The sequence below is a fragment of the Achroia grisella genome, unplaced genomic scaffold (genome assembly GCF_030625045.1).
Source record: "Achroia grisella isolate CSIRO2021 unplaced genomic scaffold, CSIRO_AGI_Agris_v1 utg5201, whole genome shotgun sequence".
Classification (NCBI taxonomy): Eukaryota; Metazoa; Arthropoda; class Insecta; order Lepidoptera; family Pyralidae; genus Achroia; species Achroia grisella.
In genome coordinates this window covers 385,160-397,389 of record NW_026712911.1, presented here as the reverse complement: position 1 = coordinate 397,389, position 12,230 = coordinate 385,160, and the positions used below count along the sequence as shown (strand labels likewise).

The 12,230-nt window shown below is 30.1% G+C and overlaps 1 protein-coding gene across 2 annotated transcripts in view; it reads right to left on the bottom strand.

Moving 5' to 3' along the window:
• Positions 1-11,845, bottom strand: part of LOC131847326 (uncharacterized) — a 50,477-nt gene extending 38,632 nt beyond the window's left edge. The window contains exons 1-2 of one of the 2 annotated variants that reach the window (XM_059196889.1): positions 11,717-11,845; positions 3,207-3,312 (exon numbers count right to left, since the gene is read on the bottom strand). In XM_059196889.1, coding sequence (XP_059052872.1) covers positions 3,207-3,285 — 79 coding nt within the window. In that variant the 5' untranslated portion in view covers positions 3,286-3,312; positions 11,717-11,845. Of the gene's footprint in view, positions 1-3,206; positions 3,313-7,832; positions 8,036-11,716 lie in introns of those variants that run through there. The other variant, XM_059196888.1, reaches the window with a different exon arrangement.
• Positions 11,846-12,230: the final 385 nt, after the last annotated feature.

Below are 12,230 nucleotides of genomic sequence, written 5' to 3'. Positions count from 1 at the left end.
GACTCAAGAGCTGAACAATCTGCTTTAAAAGAGTTTCACGAGGAAGAGGAAGGAATACTCTATGGACCAGGCATCGCCGATTGAGAGTAAGTTGATATTTTAATAGTTTTTAACGGACTTGAAACTTTAAACGCGTTTTTCTCAAAACTGTGTTTTTCAAACTTTCCTCCATTGTATCTCAGAAACGGCTGGACCGAATTACTTGAAATTTACAGGGCACACTCAATATATGTAAACGCATGGAATGAACTATTATCAATCGAAAATTTTCAAAACTTCGATTTTTTTATAGCAAAAAACAAAAAAAAACGCCTAATTTGCAACTTTTATTTCAAATGTCTATCAAAAATCCAATTTTTTTTATATTCATTTGATTATAGGTCATTCCGTGCTTTTAAGCCTACAAATTAAAGCGCCGTTTTTGTTTTTTTTTCAGATAAGCCGATCAGCCGGAATCGTGGAGGAAGTGGGAGCTCTTTTTTTCGAGGCGGGGGTGTTCAGAGCGCTGTAACTCTAGTTTGACTGAATATTTTTAGCTGAAATTTTATATTTATACTGTCCAAATATGTGTTAATAAATGATAAAAAACTTGAAGCTCTAAATATTTACTGGTCGTAGAAAAAAAATCCTAAAATATCCCTAAAAAACAGGCCGTCACATAGGAAGACCCCCTTATATGTACAGCATACTATTTTTATCCCAAACAGAGTTAGTATACCTATTTATCTAAAAAATGTAAATATCTGCAGTGTGACATTAATTGGTAGGTACCCACAGATGGGTGAATGTCCATCTGGGATATTCCCATCTTAAAAACAATTTGTCGTCTAATCGAATAAATCATTACGATAATTTGTTATAAAGATAACACCACGAAAAGACAAAGATACTAATGTCTTCATTCTGATGTAACACGTAATTATTTAAAGTGAACAATTATATCTTTTGTAGGTATTTTTCTATAGTTGATGATGTGCTATAAGTAGCATGTTACGTGTGAAAAACGTTAATTTATAATGTTAGGAAAAACACAAAGACCTGTAATCAATAATTGCATCTTTTATATAATTTTCACTACGTACCTAACATTCGTTGAATATTAAATACAATTTTATTAATAAAGTTATATACATTATTATTGCACATAGTAAATGATAAATATATTAATAATCTATTATTATTATTTTCTAATATTCATAAGCTCTATAGAACTTGAATATTAAGAATGATTATCAAAGTGAACATTTCGAGAGCGCCAAATAAATATTTCTACTCATTTTTCATAGATTTTGAATATAGGTATCTAATCAAGGGTCGGTTTTTGTTCAACATTTCACATTAAATTATCTAAATCTGTAACTCATTCTGTTTACGAGATCGGGTCATGTGGATGGACAGACTGCAGAGGATATTAATAATAAAGTTCCGTTTTACCTTCCGGGTAGGTACTGATTTAAAAAAAGAGCATAATAGAATATAAATTTTTGGTTGAATAATAAATAATAATAATAATAATAAATATTTATTTAAAAAATCGCTATTTTAGACGTTACATGGGAAATTCATTGGTTATAATAATGTTAGTATGTTTTGTTATATCTGTCGTCCGTATTATAACGACATTAAGATTAAAATATTGTCGAGACCACCTTAACTCAAGTATCGATAACCTATCGATACACAGTTCATTGTCGTCACGGCATAATCGCTTGTTGTACCTAACATTTATAATCGACCGTGTAGTGCCTAGAAAGTAGGAAACAACCTTCATAGTATTATTCAAGATATTAATCATATGATAAGAGCATTGAAAATGTTACATACACAACCGTAATGGATTATATCAATTATACCTGAACTCTGAAAGTCTCGTACAAACTTAACTTTCTTTTATGCAATGGCATACCTACTAGTTTTGAGCTCTCCTGATGGTAAGTGGTAACCGCTTCATTCATACATAAACAGAATTATGAACACTGTTTATCATGTGACTCGTAATACCAAAATATTCTAGTCCTAAGATGACGAAAATGTAATGCCTCTTATCTTACAATGTCACTGCCTCATCTTACCCTTCAACTGAAAACACAACTTATAATAAAGTTAAAACTACAATAATATTAAAAGATAGATGTACATATTTTAGTTTATTACCAGAGAGTAGTTCTATGACGTATAACAGATTACTAATCGATATTGTAATTAAAATACTTCGATGCCAAAATCGATTTGTATTCAATTTGAATTTCGTAAATTATTCCCTATATCACCCATTGTCATAATGACTGTTGCTTCTTCTAATGTTCGTTTTGTATGGTACGTCAATTAATCAACTAGTTCTGAATGTCTTTCCGTATACACAAAAATTAAGTACTTATACGACGATAATCATATGTATATATTATTATTAAGATTATAAAGAAAACGTTAAGAATTTTTAAGGACATAAATAAACTAAACTTTTCGTATAACAAATAGAAATTGAAATACAAAATTCTTTATAATATGTAAACTTCAATTTAAGTACTTTTGAATAGCCATATTTATTTCTTTAATCTACTACTCATTTAGAAAGCTGCCTGTTTGTGACACAACTTAGTGTGTAATAATATATGTATATAAATAATAAAAATTAATTATTTTAAATTATAATATATATTTTATATATTATTATAGGTACGTGAAATGTCATCGTTACACTACAACGAAATCAAAAAAAACTGCCCTTACAAGAAAAATAAGCGAGAACCTTGCGTCCTGCTCTTTTAAACAATTGTTGTAACATTACCAAAAAAAGAACGAGTTATAATGTGTGAATACAAACTACTGGTATAGGAACTAAACTTTATAACTTTTAAGTTGAGTAACTAAATCAACACTTCTTTTATTGGATAGATACTTATGTAAATTAACTTTTACGAAATATACAAGATTATAATTGTTCAAATTCTGAATAGACGTATTTCTTACCCTCAATATATATTTTTTGGATGATTTCTGAAGATGCATTAACGGATATGCTGGCGGGGCACGACTGGAATATGATAGCATGAGCCACGACGGTTTCTAGGAGGTAGATGCAAAGTGCAGATCGGCCAGACATTTTGCATCGCAACGTGATCCCGTTTTATATTTATTACAGTTAGCTTTAGTTCATATTAGTGACTATCCCCTCCCCCGCCCTTCGTATTATTAAACCCACTTACCTAACCGACACGCGTACGAGTGCGGAGTGAACGACCCTTCGACTCCATAGGCACCAGAATCTCTCCTTGATCTATACATTTTTACCGTATTTAATAATACGCTTACCTGTAACAAGTAAAAAGTTATCAAATATAAACATAAATGAACGTATTGATTCAAAACATCCCTAATACATTTAAGTTGAAACTGCTACAGTAGTAAAGCTGTCTGATGGTTACTGTTTCACGATTGAAATTTAACATGAAGATAGACTCATGTGACGATGACGATCTCGGTGGTCGAGCTGTTTTGCATATGCTTTACTTCCCGTTCACGAGTTCGATTCCTCGCACGAGACAAACATTTGTATTCTTGAGTATCGGTGTTTGTATTGATCTGGGTGTGTACTATGTATTACAATGTGCATGTATTTTAGTATTTGTATCAGTTGTTCAATACCCATCACAAGCACAACACAAGCACTGCTAGATGTCGTTGTGTGAACTATCCAGGGGTTATTATTATTATAAGGGTTGTATCACGATGTCGAACCTAGGCTATCGATTATGTAAAAGAATTCAGACAACACCGCGGATGGTAACAAATGCCTACCATTGATTATACTATAGACTAGAAAGGGACGAATAATTATTGGTACCGTTCTCAGTCGATCATCCAGCATGACTTCATTAATCATTACGACCGACACTTTTATAAAAGTCACTCAGATTTGGTATAAATTAATAATAGGTTTAGAAAATTCGCAGACTTGGGGACAGAATCCGAAAGAATCAGAATGAATATGGTAGATGTTTATACCATGTGCGCTGTAGCATAGTGCGGGTGACAGTTTCATTAACTTTTCGTTTCACTCTTAAATGCCGCTATTTACAAATGATAACTTTGTATTTCAGCTACACCATATTCGTAATATATTAAATCATTAATAACTGTATTAACTTAAATGCGACAGCGCACATGGTATAGTTTGTAATTCAGAGTGATAATACTTTTATAGGTGGTATTTTAGTGCAGCATGAAGTTACATATGAATCAACGTCGCATAGTAACTTAATGCGACTAGTGTAATAGTAACACGATTCATTTTCATACAAATTAAGTTATTCACTTTCGTCATCATCATCATGAATAAGTAAAATATGTTAAAATAATAAGTAAATATTGAAATACCTAATATGTAGTTCAACATGCAGGTATGTGATATTTAAATGTATTATTCTGTTTCTGATATCAATTAGCATGCTGGTAGCGATAAAGGGTTCTATGCCTTCATAAATCGAACAAGGCCGTAACTTGTCAATGATATGAAATGATTTTCAAATCAATGCTTTTACATTGTTTTCAATTTTTGGTAAACCTACACTCAATTTCTGTATATATATAAATGCTCTAAGGATAATCTACCATCCTGTGTCAAGGACAGCCGTTATCTCTGTAATGTAATCTTTTGATCATCTTATACCATCTAGGCACGTACTGTATTCGTTAAATTTAAATGCACTTTTTTGTCTTTAAAAACTTAAAATTTTAGAGTTATGATTAAGATTTAATTATAAAAGACTATCGATGTCTTTTTTTAATTTTACATAATGTAGTTGTCTCTCTTTTCCAACGTAACCTAGCTACTCGTAATCCATAAAACCAGTTCTAAAAAATAGGACTGTTAAGTAGGTATTTAGAAAACATTTGGAATGTTGTTTATTTATATTATCTATAATGTGAAGCCATGCGTTCGATTAGCCGACTACTCGACTGGTGTAAATCGACAAACCTTGACTCACTCTCTAAATAGATGAACCCCTGTAACATTCCTAATCTAAAAATCTGTATTATGTCAAACTCAATATCGAAATGCTAAAGAAACATTATTTTTTGGTTGTTTTAGTGTATTAGTATTCGTACCTTCAGTAGGTACCTACAAGTAATCCGTTATATCATAATATGACTACTTTATGCTCCATTATATACCTGAAATTTATTTAAGTATAAGTTGAATTATAATTGTTTAAGTGAACATATCAGTCAGTTTTTTAAGTAATCTTTTAAGAACCTGGTTAAGCTATTATATCGAGTCACATATGATTACATATTTGAACAAATATTAGTTTTATTGTAAGTGAATATGGAACCCAGTCTTGCTGGACCAGATTCAAATTGAATTCTTGTTGTTTGTACATACGATTTTCAATTAACAGCGCTGCCACAATCGCTGTGAATCAGAACGGCCCTATCCCATCTCGGGCATAATATAATATAGACTTCTACTAAGCTAAGCTATGTCATCAAACCTATTTTGTTTCACAATACTATAACAATGTACTTCATAAAAAACCGATTACAATCGTGAAGTAAAGTTATATGAGATATATTTTTACATATAATGTAAAGAAAAATAGAAAAACATCCACATCATCAGTATAATTACGCAATATGCGTATTTATACTGAGACAAATATTTATATGTTGCTGGATCGAACCCGCTGTTGCAGAAAGGTGATACAGTGTTCTACTCATGTACTACTAGATCACAGAGGATATCACGTCATGATGACAGATAAATTGGGTTTTATAACAGTACTTTCATTGCAGTAAATGTTATCGTCAATTTAAGCCAGTTATAAAGTCGGAAAGTAAGAAATAGATAACATGATAAATCTTTTAGTTATACTAAAGTATTATCACATTATTTGTACAGTGGATTATATTTAAATACTTTTATCAATTTTTTTTTATACTAGTTACCTACCTAATACTGACGAACGGAATAGGTATATATTGATGAAATCGTACTACGTACAGACCAGTCTCGCTGCGGGCAATTGCTTTTCCTCCCCTTCCAATTTAATTACTTGATCGATATTTAATTTCATATGCTACACGTAAAGCAAAACGTGTCATTCATTGACACGATATTCTAATCTATTATTTAGACACTATGTATTTATTAATTTTTTGTTGGTACGTGAAGTGAAATTTATATACTTATGCGATTTATTTCATTTTAGGGCAAAATTTAACTAAATAAATTATATATACTAAGATAATTATCAAAATGCCTATTTATTAAAATCTATATATGTTGCTTCTATATTGTAGTATTTTGTCTTGTATATTTTATAAGGGAAAATTCTAATTACTAATAAAAACTAAAGTTATATTAAGTATATAATAATATTTTGACAAGAACTTAAAAGTTATAATATTGCTCTAGGTAACATATTTACTAATTAACATTTTTCATCGATCACAAGAAAATGGCTTTCCAGAATTGACTATCTCTAAAATTAGATGTCGTGCCGACTAATCGATAGCATCCCATTCTGCACTGTCTAGACAGATACTCTCCAACCTTCCTTCCTATACCACCTTCCTATACAATCTAAGCCCAAACAACCAATATAATAATCACTATATAATTTGATTAATATTAAACAAGGGAACAAAATAGATACATGATATTTTCAAATTTGGAAAAATCAGTTTAATCACTAAGACCTTATCGCTTCTAACGAAATAACAAGTATAAAATTTTAAAATCATCCTAAAATCAAAAGAAACACCGTTACGTTTCTACGAAGAGTAGAGCGGGATTAGGTAAACATCTAAAACATTACCATAGTAATTTTTGTTCTCTCAAACATTCGTGTTCTTTTATCTGCAATTACCCACCTACCTAATATTAATATTTAAAACAATACTTACTTATTATAAGAACTAGACATGTAAACTTGCGTCTTACTTTAGTCTAATGATAACCTAGATATGATATGATGCACAAACAAAATGTCGCAAATAAATTTAAGATAATACCGACCGGCATCTACAGCGCCGGCGCCACCGCCGTTTGCGTGCTGTTTATAAGTCTAATAAGTATATCTATTATGAAATATTTTTACGTTCAAATAAATAAATTAAAATTATTAATAGAATAGATTATTTTATCCATCGGCAGCTATTTTTATATCACACAATCTTTATAAAAATATTATACTATAAAATACTTAAAATACCTATTTGCAAATAAAATTACTTAGCATCTGTAGAAGTGATATTCCACTTAAGTACCTATTGTTAATGCAAAGCCTATAAATAATATATGTAACTTTATGTTTTTATAATAATTTAATTTAAATTGTATTACACTATTACAGTTATTTTGGAAGTACAAGTTTTTAAATAATATTAAATAATTATATTTTACATATCTTTAAATAGTATAAAAAAGTCCCATGTCTTTATTTACTTCTTCCATATCTAACTTCTACAACCTAATCTGTAAAATATGTCTGCTTCTTATAAATTACGCAATGGATTTTCCCATGGTTTTCTCTGTGGTGTCTACCTATATATGCGTTCGTACGTATATCACCAATATTATAATTGTAATCTATGTATACTATATATTAAAAATATACACCTTAACGAAGTTAAGACGCGTTGCACTATATCAGTAATCTACTGATTAAAAATGATTAAATTTACATAATTGGTTACGTGCTAATTCGCCGAAATTAGTGTCAATTAATATAAGTTCATTGCTAGAAAATATTTTGTAATTATTTTAACACTGGCTGGTCACATTTTTTTATACAAGCTGATATTTTATTTGGTTTAGAATATATTACCGTTTATACGTCTGTCTGTAAGTGTGTCCTCCTCCTCCCACCATGGTTGTTCCTGTATCCTGTACATTGTCTGCCGGTCGAAGTTTCCATAATATTGGAATTCCATAACTATTATTACGGCCGATAATGTCATTAACTTAGTGACTTTTTCTTTATAATAACATTGGTAACACACGCACTGAACCTTTCTTATGAACACCACGCTTCGTATAGAGTTAAAGTGATACTGATTTGTAATTAACTCTCTTCCACCAGAGCTCATGAGATAAAGCTGCCGGGTGATACTAAATAGCTACGGCTATTGTTTACAAAAGTATAACAACTGTTATTTACATTGAGTGAAATGTAAGCATATAAGTACAGCTACTTTCTTTACAAAGTGACAATTTTGCAAGACTGTGATATTGTTATTAGTTTCTCTATATCGTATAGTATCTATGTATTTTTTTAAATGGCCTTTTAAATTATGTCAAAATATGTTTTTTTAAAACAATGAGAAGTTAAATTATCATTTATTATTTATTTATATGTATTTGTGGTAGATCCATGCTTAGGGATTTAATGTCGTATATCTATTTATGTAGGTACACATTCACACAATTGGATATAGTTAGTAGATTTGTCTTTAAATTCACATTTATTAATATAATTCTCAAGGGGTTTCAAATTAAATTGATATGGAGTAATGACGTGGTAATTAATATACATATGCGAGGCTTATGCGGACACTTAACACGTCGCCGCGTCGGTCGTTACACACAACATGTTAATATAATAGCGAACTTTATGCTTTCGTAGCTATGGTTCTGTACATCCGGATATATTCTCGTATAATCTCTGATATTCTCCAAGTTTGAGCAGACCTAGAGGTCTGTTAAACTACTTTTGAGTACAACTTAAAAGTAGATTTAATTGGTTATTAAGGCAATTTGTATATAAAACAAAATGTAATTTTATTATGAATATATTCGTGGAATAAACGTCTCTTCGTAGATCTGTATTTCATATTACAATAATTGTAACTAGATCGGAAACACATTGACTACTATTAAAAATTAGAATAATTTTAATAATGTGTATATTTCCCAAAAGAGAAGACAAAAGTGACATATGACAAGCAGATATCAAAATAATACACAATCTATAATAGGAATGGTGAACAAGCTGCTAGCAACAATAATATTCTCATTTGCTGTACTTAATTCTATTTGAATTAAATCTGCTTGTAAAATATTTTCATATTGTTGCGTTGCCCATTGTATTGCCGATTGCACAGAAGATCAATCGTCATGCTTGTGGGCACAAGCATGACGATTGATCTTCTGTTCCTCATAGAAAACTATTAATGAAATTGTTTCTTCTCGTAGTCGTACTGCGTAGTAGAATACACAAAGGATTTTTTTGTTTAAGCATTTATAGAAATACGTCAATCTATAATTATAAATACATACTACGAAAGATTCAAAGTAGCTATTTAAGATATGTTGCAATAGCTGATGTCTGATATACTTGCACTCTTATCTTTTTTGTGAGTAACTAAATTCTTTTATTTCAGAGACTCACTTTCTTGACGGTCATTGATAATAATATTAATTAAAAAATAAGTATGTAATTAGATAGGTATGTTGTTGTTGTTTTTACTAAGAGTCTTTTATCTGTATTTATCCAACAATATTTAATTTAAAAACAAGAATTGTTATTAATAGATAATGATAGAGTCCTACTCCGAGCCTTGTGTTACTCTCGCCCCGTTCCAATAATATTTTCGTGAATAAAGTAATACAGAAGGTGAGTTTAAATTCTGTAAAATGGGGACATCCTTCATGACAATGAGGATCAGGCCGACATGCACGAGCTCCTGGAAATCATTGTGATAGAAATTAAAAAAAATAATCCAGTGTCACGACGTTTGTTATGCCCGTGCTATGTTAAAAAAATAATAACCTTTTTCAAGACTGACTTTTTTTGGATAAATAGTAATAATATACATATATATCTCGATGTCTACATATCCACTGTTGGTATATTTGTTACAGTGAAAGTATTTTATGTTCCACATAAAATATATAAGTAATATATTTTAAGGAGCGATTATACTATGGAAATTAAATTTCACAGTTTATGTCCTGTTATATATTCACCATGAATCGTGACTCAGATGTAAAAATGTCACTGATAACTGAATCGTATTCAGTATAATAAAAGAATTAATCCGTATTTACCTTTTAAAATTAGATCTAGGTAAGTAATTTTTGACTTATAAATGGGCGTGCCCATCTAATTATCATCTAAGATTTCCGCGAAAAATATGTTTACCATGTTTGAATACGTGAACGCATAGTCTGTTATGACGTAGGAACTCTTGCTGTTTAGTACTTTTTGTTATTTTCAATATTCATAATCATAACTTTGGAACCAATACCAATAGGAAACCCATCTAAAACGCATTATAAGTACACACCTTTATCTTCATCTATTGTTATTAGGCATATTGTTATTGTAATAAACAAATAGCAAGGTATTTTTATCAGAATATCGGTTCCTAAAATTAAAAAATAGTGAATGTAATTATATATATATATATATATATATAGATATTTATTGTTATCTTCTTTGTAAGTGACTTTATTCGAAAATATCTAATATTGTCCTATGTTTAATAACTACAACTAGAGAGTCACTACCATTGCGCCAAACCTACACGTAATAGACCTTGTAATTCGGTCTAGTACAACCACAGTCATAAAATTTAAGTAGTATTACCAAGTAAGGGCAACCAGTCTTAGAAACCTCGATATGTCACATGGTATTTAACACATCGATTTAACTAGATATAGATGCGTTATAATTAAATGTATGTTACATAGAGTTCTGTGGTTTAACATTGAATGACTCACGAAAATTTTATAACGATTTCGAAATCTATAGTTGGCAAGGTGCATTTGGCAGGACTGTATGTTATTGAAAGATATGATGGCAAATTGTTCCGCAATGGATTAAATATTTTTATCTTATCATAATATAAACATAAATACCTAATATACGCGCTTGGTGTTTCAAATGTCGCAAATTATACTATGACGCCTTTATACGGAGCATAGCAAAGTTATATTACTGCAACATTTTCTTCTCTGAAATAAATCAGATGCAAATATCGAATGATACCTACCTGTATGTCAAAGGATCCTATTTAATTTAAATTACTTACTCTATGAAATTAATAAAGTTTTTAAGTAGTAGTAATTTTTTAGAGAAACCTACAGGCGATCCCACCAGAAAACTATCACTGTTAATTTTCGGTAACTTGCTGAGATTATCTAAGTACCCTGATTTTATATGAATAATAATAATAATAAACTGTAGGTAGCCTTTTAAATACAATAATTAAAAGTCTGCTGTTTGTAAACTTTTGCTGTTCATATATTTCTTATGTACCTATGCATATTATATTAGGTATATGTAATACATACCTTCCCGTTTATAGCGACTTCGTGTCCTTTTTATGAGATAAAAGATATTCAGTCTATATCCGTTCTCATCGTACAATCTATCTTCACATCAAATTTTATTAAGATCTGTTTGGTTGTGAAAAGTTAAAAAACACAAAATCTTTCGCATTTAAAATATTAATCTTGATATGAAAGTATGAATTATAAAGAGAATGCGAGATATGTATGTAACCTCTTGAATATCTACTCTGATTTCAAACCTCCCAAAAATCCACCTTCATCTTTTGGAGGATGGTACATTATTATAGATCCCTACCTATTGTACATATCATACTTATACACTAGTTGTATACAAAATTGTATAAGCATTTATAATAACAACATATAATTAATTCGCTAAAAAATTACAATGTACAGATGTAATAGTATACTTACAAGGACATGTCTGAACCTGTGTCCATATAACTATGTTGCTTCGTATTCAAACATTGAAATAGTAATCGTTTTTCAATTTATCACTTAACTTGTATTTAATATCGACTTCTCAGAATATTCGACCAGCGTTATCTCACAGGTCGTGTAAAACGAACTGACAACGTACACCTAGTTGGTAGGATCGCATCGATGACAGAAGCCTTCAACAAACACACTGTTTACGCTTATTCCATAGTTTACAGTCAAGATCTTGACCACAGTATAATATAATAAATAATTTGTAACAAAGCAAAATCATGACTGACTATACCAATGTAATAGTTCATCTTCATTAAATCGTAAGTAACAATCACTAGTGTTCAGGTAACAACCCACGTAAACTAATTCAACTATTTATCTAATAAGAAAGAACAATATTTCTGAAATTTTATTTGTAAAAAAATAACATAATAACGTTTTCTTATAAAAAAACTGGTTAAAGAGACCAATATGAATAAGATAATAAAATAACGGA